We start from the raw sequence: 18,124 nt of genomic DNA, 5'->3' as shown, positions 1-18,124 counted from the left end.
ATGCTCGATTTCGGGAGTGCAGAACCAAAAAATGTTCGATCAAGCTGTGGATCTTTGCAGCTCCTCTTGTCACCACATCACATGTCACTTGGTTGTCTCTCTGATTGTTTCTGTGTCCAATCAGTTTAAGTGGACAGGAAGTTGTGTCATACCCTTTTCATCTTAAGATGGAAGACTGAAGACTGTGTGTTCAGAATTAGGGACATTGTTTTATAACCAAACTCTGCTTTCAACTTTTCCACAACCTTATCTGTGACCTTAACTGTGCTTTTTGGTCTTCATGATGCTGTTTGTTCAATAATGCCAAACAGCATTAGAACTTGAGTTCTTCAAAGAATATCTGAATTTATACTGAGATTAAAATGCACACATGTGGACTCTGAATGCTAATTTTAGAGTAAAGATGTCTAAATACAAATGCTAGGCAAACCTTTCTTAGTTTTATTTGTAAAAAAAAAAACAAAAGAAGAAAGAAACACACACTTTGGAATGTTTGCTTATGACATAAAATCCTTGTTAAACATATCAAATTTTGCTGGGTTAACATGACAAAATGTAATCCAGAAATGTAGACTTAATAAAACATATGTTTAACCCCTTAACTGTCACCAACAAAACACTTAAATATAATTCAATGGATCCACAAGGACACTGGTTTCCTCATGACAGTTAAAAGATTTTAATACCTGCTTAAATGTTGATATTTTGGCAAATTACTATTATCAGAACACATATATAAATTTATCCAATGTGGATAGTTGTGCCCAAGTTGCACAACTTTCCTGCAACTTTTAGATGCACAATTTCACCAATACTCAAAGGATGTAGGCCAAAATCATTAAGGGATAATTAAACTTGCATGTGGTCACCATATGACATGTATTGAGTTACTTACTGACCCTTCTTATATATAGTGAGTGGGTCTGGATGTGCTCTGATTATGACTGCATTTGTCATGTTTGTGGTTAGTAAAGGACCCAAACGCAGAGACTGACTGTGTCAAAAAAAGAAGACATTTAACAAATAATGAATGCAGAGAAAAGAACTGGATACAGCAAGACGTTTCCAACATAAATAAACAAAATGATCAGAAAAACAAACCAAATAAAAAACAAAACCCATATCCACAATTATCAGAATGGCATAATGGTTTCTTTTATTTTTCACTTGTTATTTTTGAGATCAGACATTTTAAGGCTAAAGAAAATATTTTGTCTTATAGTCAAATTAGGGGAATTATCAGCAACCAAAGTAAAAAAAAAAAAAAAAGAAAGAAAAAAATACATTTAAATGCCACCACAATTTCAGCTTAATAGTTAAATATGTTCAACATCAAAGTTTTCAGTAATCATACCAAGTACAAAATGTACTATAGTGGAATTATTTCACTCTAAAGTAAAGTGGAGTGGCAGTATATGTTTGAACCAAAAGGACATGCTCAAGTGAAATTAGGACCTCAACATTCTGACAAATCAATACAAATGAGCAAATGTGTTTCATTGCTCTCTGCCATTATTTGAAACAGATGCGAAAGGTATGCTATTACTATTTTCATGAAAGTTCCACAAAAAATAGCAAAAACACAAAGGGTTCTATGAAACAATACATATATTTTTAAATATCACACAGACTTTAAATGATGCATTTTCAGTAATGAAGATGCTGTTCCTAGTCCACAGTACCAAAAGCTAAGTAGAAAAGAAAAGCTCTCCAGTTTCCAGTATGTTCACATTCCAGGCCAAACCTATGACAATAAGAGGTGGACCATCACTAAAAGAATTCTGAATAAAAGCAGATGAAAGAGCTTCATAGAGCAGCCTGGCTCAGCATTAGAGAGGGCTGAGGAGTACATTGATCTGAGGAAAATTCAGAGTAGAGCTGCTGTACTCCACAATAACAGGAATAAGCTGAGATAAGTTACATAGACGTGGATTCCTTCTGTGAGTCGTGCAGAAAAACCTGAGGTTCTTTTTCTGTCAGAGCTCATCCCACTGAAAGGAGACCCTAGTATAGTTCTAGAACTTCTTGGAATTACTAAAATTTCTCTGGGTAATTCCTGGGATACCTCAGAATGAGCTGGACGGTCAAAGAGAATGGATGATAAAAGATTCAACCTGTGAAATGTGAAAGAAAAACTAAATCTGGAACGCATGAATTCAGATACAGTTGCATTTTGCAGTGCTGTGAAAAGGCTACTTAGCTTTAAGGTGGTGGGAAAGCTATTCAGTTATTTTGCAGAACCAGTTAAAGCTGCCTCTAGAACCACACCTGGTCATGCGATGAAAGTCTCTGCAAGAGGAGTTCACTCATTGAATACTTTTCTGAGAAGCTGGATCAGATGCATCGTTTTTGGGTGTGGAGATCGTCACACCCTCTTTCCACCAATCAGGTGATTCCTTTGACAGGCACGTCCTGTTTATTTACACTGTCGCGTGCCAAGCTAAGAAGATGGTGTGCTGACTCTGACAGTTCTTTCTTCTCTACGTTATCATTGCCGGATGTTTTGTCTCAAAACCGTGCCAGCCCCCACGTGGGTAAATGCAGAGATTATCTTGAAGCGGTTATTATCCAACCGAAGACTGCGATCCACCTTTACCTCCAGCTCGACGACCCGGCCGGAGAAGACGGACCATGGCAGAAACCGGAGCGGAGCACAGCTTGCCTCTGCCCGACTGCAGTCTCCTGGGAAGAGTGGGGGAGCAGGGAGAGACCGCACCAACTCTTCCTCCGCCGCTAACGAGATCTCCGTAGACTTTGAGCAAAGCCAGGAAGCTTATAGGAGCAAAGACTCATTAGAGCTACTCAGAAGTTTGGTGGTTTTCAAACTTTGTTCCTATGACTTCCTGGTTGATAAGAATGAAGAGGTAATGCAGACAGTAGCAAACTAACAAATAGGAATTGGAATATTTCTGGTGATGTAGTTTTGTGGGTTCAGAACGATTTAAATTAATACTATGATGTTGTGAGCAGTATTTACAACACTATAGCAACAGGTTAGAAGAATGGCGATAAACTTAAAAGCAAGGCACACGCGATCCTACTGTTAACTCTGCAGGCATTACCTTGTCACAGTAGGCTAGACATGATTTATTAGTCAGAGCTGATAACCTTTACCCAAATATTTATAGCTGTTTAAAAACAATTAATATCTTTACCAATTTTCAAATTTGTAAACCATAAACTGAAACCACAATACATTATAGACTATTGTGTTGTCCCTGATTGCTAACCAACCAAACATCCTGCAGCACACCCATGTCTCAAATTACAACCTGCCTTTGCACGTCAAGCTCTTTGCAACCTGTTGCATAATGCAAGCTAGATACTATTTATAAAGTAAAGTAGCTGAGAGGTTTTCTATGGACCAATATTTCTGTTCACATGTGCAATGTTACTTTAAATGTGGCAGATGATAAATTTGCGATAATAAATGTGTAGTTGGATTTAATCTCGTATATGTTCTGATATAAACACACTTTTCTTATCCACCAATTATTTAATGTTGTGACAAAGCTACTTTGTCTGCCTAACAGATGCACATCCATCTACATTTTACACATCAGAGAGCTGTATCAAATCATTCTTAGGCTGTTTTCATCTTCACTCTTACTTGTCTGACTTTTGCTAAGAATATCATCTTGTGCAATTTCAATTTAGCCTATTTCATTATAAATCTTATTAGATGTGTGAAATAAAAAAATGACCTAAGTGCTAAATCAGTACAAAAGACTGACTAAATAAAATTACGTCTGCTCAATGATAGAGAAACATAATTTGCATTAATGTGTGTGAATGTCACAAAGTTGTTATCTATAAAATATTAATCCTTTATTGCATTTTAAACACACCTCAGATATGACAGTTTATGCAGCTACTGGCAAAATTTAATCTGCTTTTATTTAGGAAATATTGTTTATAGAAAATTAGTATTAACTTGATCTGCTGTTTTAGCAACAATTACCTTATTCACAATAATTTACTGATGTTTAATTTTATTTACTTGTTTTCTTAACTATCTATTCAGCAATAGCTTGCTGCTTTTATGTTTTTACATTGTTAGGTACATTTAAAACATGTCAAGTAATTGTTTATCATTGGGTGCTATGAGTCATCTAGATTCAGTACTATTGTGACACAAATGAAGAGCCACACTGACATTGTTTCTCATACTCCAAGACTATAGCAATGTTTTCACCTTTTTTGCCTAGATAATGGATCTTGGTAAGAAAATTCTAGGCCAGAAGCTTTTTGATCAGCTCATGAAGATGACCTTCTATGGCCAGTTTGTTGCTGGGGAGGATCACATATCCATTAAACCTCTGATCCAGAAGAACCAGGCTTTTGGCGTTGGCTCTGTCCTGGACTACAGTGTCGAGGAGGACATCAGCCAGAAGGAGGAAACTCAGAAAGAGAGGTAATATGACATTTGTTGCTTTTTATTTTACATTAGTACTGATACTACATAGGCCATGAATAATCATTTCTCTGAATTTTTGTTTTAGATTTTATTTCCATCAACTTTTATCAAATATATGACAAATTACATACATTTTATAATTTGCAACTATTCATCTAAATTGGAAAAATTAGATGAAGAATTGTGAAAAAAATAAGATTAAGATAAAAACTGTAATTTTTTTGGGACCTATTTAGATTGGCAGTATTTTGTCACTTGCCTGGCATCCGGTCACATGGACAGCACAAGGCAGCAGCTATCTGATCTGCCTCCTGATGTAAACTAGGATGACAGTAAAATCCTTGTGCAACCACTGTCTCTAGACAGCAGCAATGTTACTTCACTCTCAGCTCTGGGCGTTGATGCATATGTGGAATAATTATAACATTTTCACAGACCAAGATTAAATATAGACAGTTTGGCCTGCTTCACAGTTACTTGAGTCAGTTGAGTGAATAAGAGGGAACATTTTGATGAGAATTTCTTAGAAGCAAAATAGAAAAATCAACTTGTCAGATTTATTCAGCGTATTGTACTAAGTACAAAGACCCTGTATATCTTGTATGACATCTCAGATTTTTAAAAGGTCAAAAACGGTGAATGAAGTGTAAGGTTTTCAGGCAGTATAATTCTAGGTTGATGTAGAGTGACAGCTGACTACTGTGTCAAATCGTGGCACAAAGAAGTACCTTAGTTGTTTTATGTTTTGTCGAATGTCATTGCCTTCATTATGACCTACTTATTCTATTTTACAGTGTTGAGAAAAAGTACATGGCTCTTACAGATTTTGTTTTGATGTTTTTATCACAGTTAAATGTTCTAGATCTGAATACAAACTAAATACAAAAACAAATGTGGGTAATTAGTTAGTTCAGTTATATTTATACATAGAACAAGGCTAGTTTTGATAGAGTTCATTATTTAGATTTTGCATTTTGTATTTACTATTTATTTTTGTCTGATATTAAAATTTATTTCATGACCTGAAACATTTAAGTTTGACAGTTGCTCATTTTTAGACCAGGGGACAAAATTACACCAACTCCATCTGACAAGCTCCCCAGTGAGCTGGAAAAGCCAGACTATAAGGAAGAGAAACAAACACTGGATTACTTTTAAGAGGGAGATGCCTACAGTAATCCCCAGGTTGTTTTGTCAGTGTTAAAAGAATCCCTGTTTTTTTATTGCCTAATATAGATTATTTAAGCAAATATTTAAAGCCTTATGTTTTGTAAGTGATAAAACAACAAATCTAATCTTGGTTTTAATGCTAGAAGTCATTACTCACTCATAATAAGTCTGAGTGGGTACGTATATCTTATTGTTAGTATTACTTAGTACTAACTAATACTAATGAATATTAGTTAATTTTATGAAACTGATGTCTGTTCCCATAACATGGGAAAATGTCTTGTTATAAATGAAATAATCTTCTAATGCAACTAGTTCTTTTTCATCAGAATTAAGAAATTATTTACTTAAAACAAACTCCTGTTTGGCTGACAAGTTAACTGTAAGTTAGTTTTGTCTTATTTCAAGTGTACTAAAATATTTCCACTAAGAACTAGACCAAAGATCCAAAGATGCAAACCATTCAAAATTTAGGGAACTGAGCTTACAAACTAAAATATCACTTAAAATTAGTTTTTTAGAAACATTTTTAGTTCTATATGAATTGTATTGCAGCGTGATCCAATTCTCAACTGCTTCATTCTGTCAAAATGTTGCAGTGGTAAAAGGACACAACTCCCATCAGCTCTCCTGAATTTCTGATGACTGACTTGCTCTCTGTTAAGTCAGATGTTTGTTTACATCTGATACCTTATGATGAGAAGGGGAAATAGGTCAAGTGAAAAGTGACGCTTCAAGGCCCCATGAGGGAGTCAGCATCAAACATCAAGGATGTTTCAGCATACAGCGTTTAAGGTCATCAAACACAATGACACTCTACGGCATGCCACAAGACCAAAAATGTTCACAAAGAAATGTCAATTCGCAAAGTCTGATGCAACTCGCTTTTCTAATGTTGCCCCAATCCTGAGCAAATTAACTGCCTTTTCTCAACACTCCTATTTCAGCTCAAGCGTTTCCGCTGGAGGGAAAGGGAGCATAGGTAAGCTGCCTTGTTTTGTTCTCATTTGTGTACACAGCACATGACGCAATTAGAAGAAATAGGCATGCAAATTTGTTTTCATCCCCAGGCGAGGGCTACAGAGAGAAAAACTACGAAGCAGGCGAGCAATTAGGTGACAGTCAGAGAGAAGTGATTGGAACCTGCACATATTTCTATGCTGATGAGGCCAAATGTGACCAGCATATGGAGACCTTTATGAAGTGTATCAAAGCATCTGGTAGGTAAACTAAATAAGTGATACATTTTGAAAATAAGCTGGTTTCATGCATTTTATTGAAGTCATAAATTTAAATAGGACCCCAATAGTTATGCAATATGCTTATTTACTTCTTTCTAAATTGTTACAGCAAATGTCTTTACATCATAATCAGACAGATTCCTATCCATAGGTGGGAGTTCTATGGATGGCTTTTCTGCAATCAAAATGACTGCACTTGGACGACCCCAGCTTCTGGTAAGCTGTAAATGATAATGTAAAGCTCAGTTTGACAATCTAGCTTGAGGAATAGCAGCAGGAGAGAAGAAGAGTAAGATCTTTTCTTCTCTTTGTTTCGATAAGCTCCGGTTCTCAGAGGTCCTCGTGAAATGGCAGCGATTTTTCACGTTCCTGTCATCACAGCAGGATGGCATGGAGTCCTTGGAGCAGAGGCTGGAGCTGACACAGTTGCAGGTGAGTTTTTTCTTCTTCTTTGAGTCCAGAGATCTTTTAATTCAATCTCATATGGGTAAATTTATCTCTCACAAACACCACATAGGCAGCAACAGGATATTACTACATGTTGTAATGCAGGAGCTTATTTTTTAACCTTATACTACATGCCTAAAATAATGGGGCTTGAAAGATGCTCGGAAGTGGAGTCTGCACCTGTATTCAGATTGACTCGTGTTTGAACATTAAGGACACTGAGAAAATTTGCAATTCTAACAGTGAGGAGATAAGTTGGCGAACTGATGTTCAGCTTGTCTACATGTTAAAGTTGGTCTTGTTTTTTCTTGCAGAGTATGCAGGTCCTCTTTTCAATCAATAGCCACCATTAGCATGTGAATGTGTGCATGAAGGGGTGAACCAGTGGATGTAATGTAAAGCACTTTGGGGACTTTGTGAAGCACTATACAAGTACAGACTATTACTATAATCTAAAGACCAAAACCTAGATTCTTGCTCACCTTAGTGAGATGCTGTTTACATTGGAATTTTTTGTTAGGAGATAAAACCATAAGACAATGAGTTAGACAGTAAGAAAATACAAATAAAACAGGACATGTAACAATAAGATAAATTAATGTACAATAAATCAAACTAAGGTAGGATAAATTAGGCTAAACTAAGACAAGTTAAAAATCTGAAAATTTGATCAGATAAGAGAAGATAAATTATTTTAAACTCAATTTCACTGAACAAGGACAGACAATAAACTACAATAATTTTATCCTACTCAAAGTAAACCAAGTAAAGGTAAGATAAGGTAAAGTAAATTAAGGTTGAAGGGAAGCTTGGTTAAACCAAACAAAGTTAAAAAGGCAGACATTAGAAAAGTCAAGTTTTAATCTTATCTGAATTGTGAACTAAGAAAACTCAGAAAACTAACTAAGGCAACCCGACATAAACTATGTTAGGATAATATAATCTAAAGTAAGATAAATTATCTTAAACAAAGATAAATGGTAGAAATAAGGTAAAAGGAACAGTTACTTTACCAAAAGATAAATCAGGCTTAGCAAAGTTAAGGTCAATTGAATAAAGCTGATCTAAGTTAAGCCAAAGCTTGAGCTTAATAAAGCTAAGTTAGACATTTTATTGATTCTTACGTGGTAAAATCTTACTGTCAACACAGCGACAAAAAACAGAAGCAGTCAAAGCATAGCATGCATATTGTCTTTGAGTTCTGTTTAATCCAATTAAGCTAAAGTGAATAAGTAAGTTGTGTTAGTTGTTGAACATACATCTGTACAAGATATTACTAAGTATCATTTATTTACTTTTAGACTTTTTCACAAATAAATACTCCTATTAGTTACTGCTAGGAAACAACATGAATACAAGAATCAGAATTAAATAGCTTTTGACATATGGCAAATACTTGCCTGTTAGCACATGAAATACATTTTTTGGTCCTCTCAGCTTCTCTGTGCAGTCAGAAATCTGCAGGCACATTATTTCTCATTAGCATTCTTGAGCCGCTTTGCATTGATCATTAATTGGATATAAAGCCTAATCCAAGTGTGCTCATTTCCACAAGCACTGTGATTTATAAGGGGAGGATGTGCATGTCTATTACATTTTCTTATTATGTCCTTCTGATGCTCAGCACATTTATGAATTTTGCAGAGTCACAATTTTATGAAGTATCCTGCACGCAGATTTATTGAGAAGGCCCTAGAAATGTAGCTGTTTTTGTGATTACAGGAACTGATCATCAAACTGGGTGCAAAAGGTGACTTCCATGGCTGGTTTACTAGAAAGAAAGGAGACTCAGCAGGGTAGGCACAAACACATAATACCACATGTCCATTGTATACAGACAATCTACTTTGTCTTTACATGAGGTGTGTTTTGTTAGATTATTGACATTAATGAGAAATTATGCACAATGTTTGCATCACATTGTTGCAAACTTTTATTATAATTTAGTGCAATTATGTAATATTCTTCCATTTTTATCCCCAACAGATGCATTGACATCCTTGATTGGAACAGTCTAATAGATGACAGAGTGAACACATCAGACCTGCTTTTAGCTCCAAATGTAAAAGTGAGAAGAGCATAATTCTTTGAAACATAACACAATTCAAATACAATTTTATGCATTAGATTTAGGGTCGAATTAATTCTTCTCTTGCAAACTTGATAATCATAAGTTACAGTTAAAATGTTTTCATTAGCACCTGATGAATATTTTTAGACCTGTTGCTGCTAGCATTTGGATTTATTTATAATGAAGTGATGCAATTATAATTTTGAAGATCTGAAAACAACTTGCTGCAGTTAATTTATTTAACAACTATGGACTTGAAATTCTATGAAAACCATCAATACACCATATTTTAAAGGTAAAGCTCTCTGACTTTTATTTTACTTTTTTCTTTATTTCATTATATGCAGCATTCCACTAGACAATCAACTAATCTCATTTCAAAATTTTTAAGAGCATTCTCATCAAAAGTGGTATTATCAAAAAAAAAACAAAAAAAAAACACTTAACACCCCAATAAAGAATATGGCTCATTAGAAGCTAAGTATGTAGTTTTCGTTTTTTTAAAACAAGTGAAAGTTAATTGAGGCTAAATATTGACTATATGAGGCAGTAATTTAATGTGACAATATGTAAAATTAAAACATTACATAAAAAGTGACAAAGGATGAAAAGAATTTACTGGAAGATTTATTTATTTATTTTATCAAACTGAATCTTTTATATTTTTATATTTATAAAACTCCTAGAATTTGAAAATACATTTAAATTGTTTAAATGTATGAGAGCTCACAATTGAAAGCTTCCTGCAGGTATACATAGAGCTACCACTGTGTTCTAGTAGTAGCTCTATGTATACCTGAGCTACATAGAGCTCAGATATACATAAAGGTAAGGTAAGGTAAAAAGTACCTTATCTTACCTTACCTTTTAGATATGTTTTGGTCCGTAGGTTAGTCTGTGCTTGTTGTTTCTATAGCTGGATAAACTGGAGCCTCTGCTGAAAAACTTCACCATAGAGGATGAGAATCAGCTAAAGAGGACATTGGAGCGCCTTGATGTATTGGCCAAGGTAATCAGAAATCACACGGAAGCTCTAAATGTTTATTGTGGATTAGCTATGAACACAGTTTTAGCAAAGTTGACATTTTTGACCAATATCAATATATACAACTTTTTTGTGCCTTTTCTTACAATGTTTCTGCTTGTAATGTCTATATTGTGTTATATATACAGTTCAGACCAAAAGTTTGGACACACTTTCTCATTGAATTCAATGAGAAAGTGTGTCCAAACTTTTGGTCTGTACTGTATATATATATATATATATATATATATATATATATATATATATATATATATATATATATATATATATATACGGTTTTAAACCGTGGACGAACAGTAGTTCTGCAAATGGATAGGAACCTAAGAAGATTGACAAAGTCTAGCTGTGAATACTCCTTTTTTTGTTTGTTTGTTTGACAAGTAGAGGGCGACTGTCACCTCTACCACTGTCCATGTCTATAATCTGAAGCTTTTAAGTTTCCAGGTACAGGTTTTACATTGCTTTCTCTAGAGGAAATATTAAATCATGTTCCTCCTTGGTCAGTAAAGGGACCAAGGAGGATATATATATATATATATATATATATATATATATATATATATATATATATAAAACACAATATATGTTACTGTATGGACCAATGAATACACATTAGTTAAGCAGCTCTGAAAACAACTTACTTTAGTTCTTGTATAATCACCTTATTTTCACTCTTAAAGCTGTCATTGTGCAAATGTGTGTGTTTTTTTGTTCAAGTTACAGAATTCCATTCATAATGTGGTTAATAAAACTTGAAAAGTGCTGTATAAAGGTTCCTACGGAGTATGAAAAAGTATGAAATTTGTTTATAAATATATGTCCAGAAATGGAAATTGGTAGTCTAAATACGGCATCCAGCTGTGTCCATCCTTCCATCCACCCACGAATTCATCAATCCATTAGTCCTTTCATTTCTTTGTCCATCCATCACCAACCATCAATCCCTTTATTTATATGCTGTCCATCCATTTGTTTTTCAGTCTCCTGTCCTTCCAGCCATCTTTCTCCATTCAGTTATGTTTTTTTAGACTTTGTATTCAAACTTACATCGCTGTCGGTATTTGGAGTAAATTCATAGTGATTTTTTTTCGGTCTTTGTAATAAAAAAATATGGACTGAGTCTAGAAAGGTGTGGAATTTTGTATCAGAGAAATGTGCATTACCCATTGTATTTAACAGTCAAAATGTTAAATATGATTAATTCTAGAAAAAAAAAAATCTTGACTGGTACATCATTAAGTAATTTTAATTAAAAATATTGTTTCACAGTGTGCCTTAGAAAACGATGTTCGCTTAATGGTGGATGCAGAGCAAACCTATTTCCAGCCAGCCATCAGTAAACTTACACTGGATTCACAGAAGATCTACAACAGGGAGAAGCCTGTTATTTTCAACACCTACCAGTGCTACCTAAAGGTTAGAACCAACAAAACCAAACAATTAAACTTATAAATTACCTGAGAATTGTAGCAATACAATAACTTTAAAGAATTTTATGTTTAAACAGCTAAAATACGGTATTAGATGTAGAGCTCTAGAGGTAAAGACGAATGAGAACATAAATAAAATCTCACTTGCTCTTCTCTTTTTATTTTGCAGGAAGCATACAAAAATGTAACTGTGGACGTAGAACTGTCCAGAAGGGAGGGTTGGTGTTTTGCCGCTAAGCTGGTACGTGGAGCATACATGTATCAGGAGCGAGAGAGAGCGGAGGAGTTCCGATATGAAGACCCTATAAACCCCAACTATGAGTCTACTAGCACAATGTACCACAGGTTTGAACCATGGCTTGTTTCTTCATTTATTATAATCTGACTAAATCTGATACTTTGGAACTGAATATAAAAACTAAGTTCACATTTTCTATTTTCATAAAAAGTTAGCTGACTATGGTAGCAAGCAATTTTTCTTTGGGTCCCAAAACTAATCACTAAATCAGTAAAACATATCTAATCCCAAACATTGACTTGGAGAGCTTGGATACGATATATAAGAAGCTATTATATTTTTAGTGCCTTGCATTTAAACTCTGCTTTTGAGTAAGATACAATAATTGCCCATCTAGTTAGACTCTCCCTACCTTTTGTGCCCACACCTGGTGTAGATGTTAGTGGATAACATGCAGAGGCTCAAGTAATCGGTAGGGCCTTGTGATGATGGAAAAGAACCAGGAGAGTGAGGAAAAAGTAACTTAATTTCAATGGCTATTGAACTTACAATAAAAGACAAAACTAATACAATTTCACTTTTTCCTTGTATTGTGTAACCCTAATTGTGGCCATGTCTACGATGTTTAAAGAAAATATTACAACCAACCCCTGTTTATTTTCATTTGTCCTTTGGAAAGGTGTTTGCACTATGTGCTGGACGAGATTGCTCTTAACAGAAAGGCCAATGTTATGGTTGCCTCTCATAATGAGGACACAATAAAATACACCCTAAAAAGGTAAGATTAGATTTCTCACCAATGCACTATTTAAAGTAATAATATATACTGTATATACTGTATATATATTTCTCTCGACCGCATGTGTCTCAGAAACTGAGCTAATGTTATTTGTTTGTTTCAATCATTCAGAATGAATGAGCTCGGTCTCTTACCAGCAGAGAACAAGGTGTTCTTCGGTCAACTACTGGGCATGTGTGATCAGATCAGCTTCCCACTGGGTGAGGAAAACACAGAAAGCACCCTGCCCACTCTCCTCCACAGTCACACAGGGACAAGGCAACAATCCTTCCTGCCTTACGTAACAATGATTTGAGAGTTTCAGTCCAGCCTCTGCAGGATGTGCATTATCTGTCCTCCCCCCTGCAGCTCTCAGCTGCGTCCCATGAGGCCTTCAAGCTACTCTCAGGAACCTTACGGGTTACACCGACAAACATTTCACATGTCAAAGCCGGCCTCCAGCCTGCAAGGTGACATATGAACTGAGACAACTCAGTATTGACCACCTGTCTTAACGAAGTATCACTGTTGTTCTCACCACTTTATTTGTCAGTCAAAGACAGACACACTGGTGAAAGACAGCTGCCTGTCAACATGGGGCTCAGGATGAAATGAACTGTTATGGATGTAAACAGAGATACACCAATTCTTTTTGTTGCTTTCTAAAGAGAGAGAGAAGTCATACTGGAGTCACTACCTTCCAAACTATATTAGAGATGAGCTGAGATTTTTATTATTTGTCAGTCACTCAGAAAGTCAAAACTTATGTATTTCTATGATATTGTCTTTTAGGAAATCTGTTAGCCAGGAGGCTTTTGTCGAAACTTTGTTTTGCTGCAACGTGTTTAGTTTGATGGATGATTCTGGATAGAACATTTATCTGAAAGGTAAACACCAAGAAAATCATAGTTATGCTTAGCAGATAACCTGACAACTTCAAAGTCAGTGCAGCTGAGCAACAACAAGAGTCCATCTGTAAAATGTCCTTTTGGGTCAATCTAACATAACATGTCCTGTTCTGTGGAAATAGCCATGGGCTATGAGATTCTCGTGGTTTAATAACCTAGAGCAAAAATACAATTCTTATAAATATTGACTGACAAAACATATATAATTAAAGTGAAGAATACTTTCTAATATTGACTTTTCATCTGCAAAGACTGTTGCTTTGCTTTTCTTCCCAGTTTAGTTGGCCAGTTAGATTTTATGATTTAGTCAAAACTGACCCATAATTAATTCATTAGAGCTGCTATGTAGAAATAATAAGCTAGATTCTCAAAATAATAAATTTTTCTAACCTGCCCAACTGTTTTTTGTTCAAGAAAACAAAAGGAGCATCATTATTTTGAAGATGCTTGTTGTGATTGAGTCTTAGAGTGGCACTTATTATGACACTTAATATGGCAAATGTTACTGTCAGGAAACGGGATAGTCAGACTGTGAGTTCCCATAAATACACACACACACAAAATCCTTTTTAAAGACAGGGTCACAGGGTCAGAGCGACCCCGCTGGACTGCGCAGACTAAAAAGTATGTGGGGTCCAAATGACCTCATATCTTAAGACTTAATGATGTCAGTCAAAGACAGACACACTGGTTTAAGATTGTTGTTGATACTCTTTTTTTTTAAAGATGCAGTAAAGTCTATATTTGGTAATACACAAGAAACTGTTTGTTCTGAGAGCGGCTTGACTGTCCAAATAAAAATGTTTTATCATAGTGGATGTTTTATGGCAAACTGACCAATTATCTCGCTTACTCGGAAAATTAAGTAGTTTTTTTTTTTGTCTTCTCTTTTTCTTTCTTTCTGAGATTAAAGTGAGATTAGAACCGATTATTTTTTGAACTCTTAGGTTTTTACTTAATCTCTTGTGAGCAAACGTTGATTGATTAGCTTTCAAAAACATTGGTTCTCCTTGAAACTAGTAATAGGTCTACAAGGAAAGGTATAACAAAATTATTTCTTTTAATGGTAGAATACCTTCTTTTCTTTGTCTTATCTCAGGCCAGGCAGGTTTTCCTGTCTACAAGTACGTCCCCTATGGGCCGGTGAGTGAGGTGATGCCCTACTTGTCCCGACGGGCACAGGAGAACCGAGGCTTCATGAAGGGTGCCCAAAAAGAGAGAGAGCTGCTGTGGAAGGAGTTGAAACGTCGACTTGTCTCTGGGGAGCTTCTCTACAGACCAGTGTACTGAAAACACAGAAGCAGAAACCGAGAGGAGAGTTTGTCAGCTCCTTGAGGGATTTTTTTTTAGCAGCAGCCGCTATCAAACTTTCTCTCTAGCTTGATGGCTACTGCTGCAGCTGTCTGCTCCAACTCTCTCCCTGTGCATGTCCTGTTTTATTATGTTCTGTAGTTTTTCCTTTTTTTTTGCAGATGAACTGCATGGGGCTTTATTATTTTCACCCACCTTCAACCCATCCAAGTCCTGCTACAGATCCCTATTTCTTTTTTTATCAGCCACAACAACTAACAGCGTTCCTCATTTTTGTCATTGTGCTGTCTGTAGAGCTCTGGCATCCATCAAATGGGCATCTTTACTGCTCCAAAAGGACTCCCTAAAATGTCAACAACACTAGGGTGGGCATCCTTCGTTATTACTCCATTTATCTTGGAGAGGATAGATAATAATAAAAATAACAGACTGGATTTAAATTGCAGCAAAGGACACATTTTCCTTTTTATTTTTTATCCACTCTATTCCAGCCACGCACTGCCAGTGAAGGCATCCCTGTACTGTATCTTTGTGTCTGAAAGTGTGTCGCCAGTTTGAAAACAAGGCTTGTTCCTGAATCATTGAGAAACCGTAAACCATATTATATCCCTCATCTCTTTATAATTTGCAATTTAAAAATGTCAAGGCTTCTATTTTTGTGCTTGATGGATTCTATCGGTGAGGTGTTGTAAGTAAAAATGTTATATTGGTTAACCTTTTATACTAGGATCTACAAACCCGAGTTTTTTTTAAAATTTTCACACAAAGTTGCATTTTCCTCATCATTGGGTTTTGATAAATTACACTGATATAAATATATTGAAAGGAAATCTTTTTTTCTGATATAACTTTGTAGCAATCCAAAATCGTTCAGTAAACAAATGGAGCGTCTTACAAATAAACACAAACCTGGAACTCTTACATTGTGTCACCTTACAAACACAAATTTCAATGGATTTGATTTAAACCAGTTATCATTACCACATTATTGTGAAGTAGAAGGGAAAAGCATACGTAGTTTTCAACATTTTTGTGTGCATTTATATTAAGTTCCTTAGAATCAATACTTTGTACACTCATCTTTCACTGCTGTTTCAATTGCAGTTCGTTTGGGTTTCATCTCTACCAGCTTTGTAGATCTAAAGACTCCAAATTTTTGTTAATTTTTCTTTGACAAATGTTTCAGATTGTATGTCTTCATAGACATACAGTCAAATTGCACAGTATATAGACAGTATGTGAACAACAATTTTCAAGTGTACTCAAGAGGATGTAGGTCATGAATATGCTTTGATGTTGCTGTATGTCCTGAGCCGTCATACTTATGGAACCTCTCCCTTAGTCTTCAGTCTTTTGCAGCCTGGAACATGTTTACTTCCAGAACTTACCTGCATTCATTTCCATCATTTGACCTGCTCTCCCATCTCTGCTGAAGAAAACCATTCCCTCAGCATAATAATTCTAGCTTTCCAATTACACTGAACATTTTGCTTGTCGGGCAAAAAGTTCAGATTTGGTCTGAACTGATCAAAGCAACTTCTTCCACATATTCAGCGTATAGCGGTACTTTCAACCGATTCCCCCACCTGTACTGTATTTCAATGAAACTTCTCCCAAGTTGTTCAGTTGGACAGTCATGACTTGTGGGCTGTATATCTAAGACGTTTTAAGACATTAAATGTATCTTAATAAATGTAAGAGTTTGTCTAACCTTGCAGAAACCTTTTGAAGGTTGGACTGGATTTTATTTATGGCTATCAGAGTAAAGAGACTTGAACACAAATACTTTTCAGATTATTTTGTCTCTTTTTCTTCCCTCTTCACAGACATACATTTCAAATGCACATAACATTTTGTGGTTGTAATGTGACACAAGTGGAAAAGTTCAAAGACTATGCAAGGCAGTGTAAAACACTAAAGGAGCAATAGAGCATTTTCACATTTTCTTTTTACAAAATTAGTACAGTAAAGGGTAATTTTCACACTTTAACGTATTTCACCAGGAAATACGTTTTCCTCAGTTATTGATACACAGTTCATATTTATGTCAGGGGGAAACTAAGCTTCATAGTAATTATGGCCTTGTCATTTTGTGCGAGGAGTCTGTGCTCTGTAGACCATCATCATTTAATTACCCCTGATACTTCACTCAGTGCAGATCACAGAAATTGGATGCATTAATCATTACTCAAAAGAAATGTTAGCGGCTGGTGAGTTTTACTGCGGCAGAGCACCGCAGAGCTGTCACTGTTGCTCTGTTCTATTGGTTTAATTAAGAATCAAGATGCCTTTGATTTTAGGAACACCTTCTGGGTATACATTTGCCAACAGAATCCCTTCTCACTGGTTTTCCTGGACGTTTTTGGGTTTGCTTCACAGATTACAAATCGAAGAATTTTGCACAGCTTCCAAATCAGCTAAACCTACCATCCACTTAGCATATTATTAATCAAGACAGCATTGAAGGACACAGTCAGGCCTAAGTCAGCATAGGAAAATATGACTGATGTAATGCTGACTTTTCTCAGTATGATTGTTTAGGTGAGTCTTTGTTATTTTAAAGGGTGGAAGTTTGGTGTCTTCCAAAGTACTGCTCATCTAAATAAAAAAGCATTATTTTTCAGGGAAACATCTCAACCTTTGTTTTTTTTTTTAATGAAATAGATGGATTGGCTCGTTGCTGCATCCCAGCTGCTGTTTGAGCCATAATCAGGGATTGTGTGCCAGTACACAAACTGACAGTAACAAATATAGTAGCTTTGAGCCGCTGTGGAGTATCATGTATTTTTATCTGTTGACAGCGAACTGAGAGATTACAGGAAACCATCCGCATTCGGTTTAAAAGCCGCAATCATATCCACAGTGGGGGAATAATGCTAAAGCTTTATTTCTCTCCGTGAGATCGCAGGGGGAGTTATCAAAAATAATTTTGTGAAATACAGTTGAAGGCTGATGCATTATGCTTTCTGAATGCAAAGGGAGAGTTTTCAGTCCTCACCCCACTGGATTTTATATCACTGGAACCAATTTTTTATTATTACGAACATTATCATTTTTGGTTGAACTAT

General features: G+C 35.6%; 1 protein-coding gene across 1 annotated transcript; it reads left to right on the top strand.

Annotated features, from left to right (window-relative positions):
- Positions 1–2,286: 2,286 nt before the first annotated feature.
- prodhb (proline dehydrogenase (oxidase) 1b) lies at positions 2,287–17,685 on the top strand. Its single transcript, XM_032578881.1, has 14 exons — positions 2,287–2,864; positions 4,209–4,414; positions 6,535–6,569; positions 6,658–6,807; positions 6,980–7,044; positions 7,150–7,260; positions 8,998–9,071; positions 9,262–9,343; positions 10,263–10,355; positions 11,661–11,807; positions 11,991–12,166; positions 12,739–12,837; positions 12,970–13,058; positions 14,845–17,685. Exons 1-14 carry the CDS (start codon positions 2,499–2,501, stop codon positions 15,033–15,035), a joined length of 1,884 nt encoding a protein of 627 aa, XP_032434772.1. The 5' UTR covers positions 2,287–2,498; the 3' UTR covers positions 15,036–17,685.
- Positions 17,686–18,124: the final 439 nt, after the last annotated feature.

This window comes from Xiphophorus hellerii, chromosome 12, assembly GCF_003331165.1.
Source record: "Xiphophorus hellerii strain 12219 chromosome 12, Xiphophorus_hellerii-4.1, whole genome shotgun sequence".
Classification (NCBI taxonomy): Eukaryota; Metazoa; Chordata; class Actinopteri; order Cyprinodontiformes; family Poeciliidae; genus Xiphophorus; species Xiphophorus hellerii.
The sequence above is the reverse complement of the archived record's forward strand: the minus strand, read 5'-3'. Positions and strand labels throughout refer to the sequence as shown.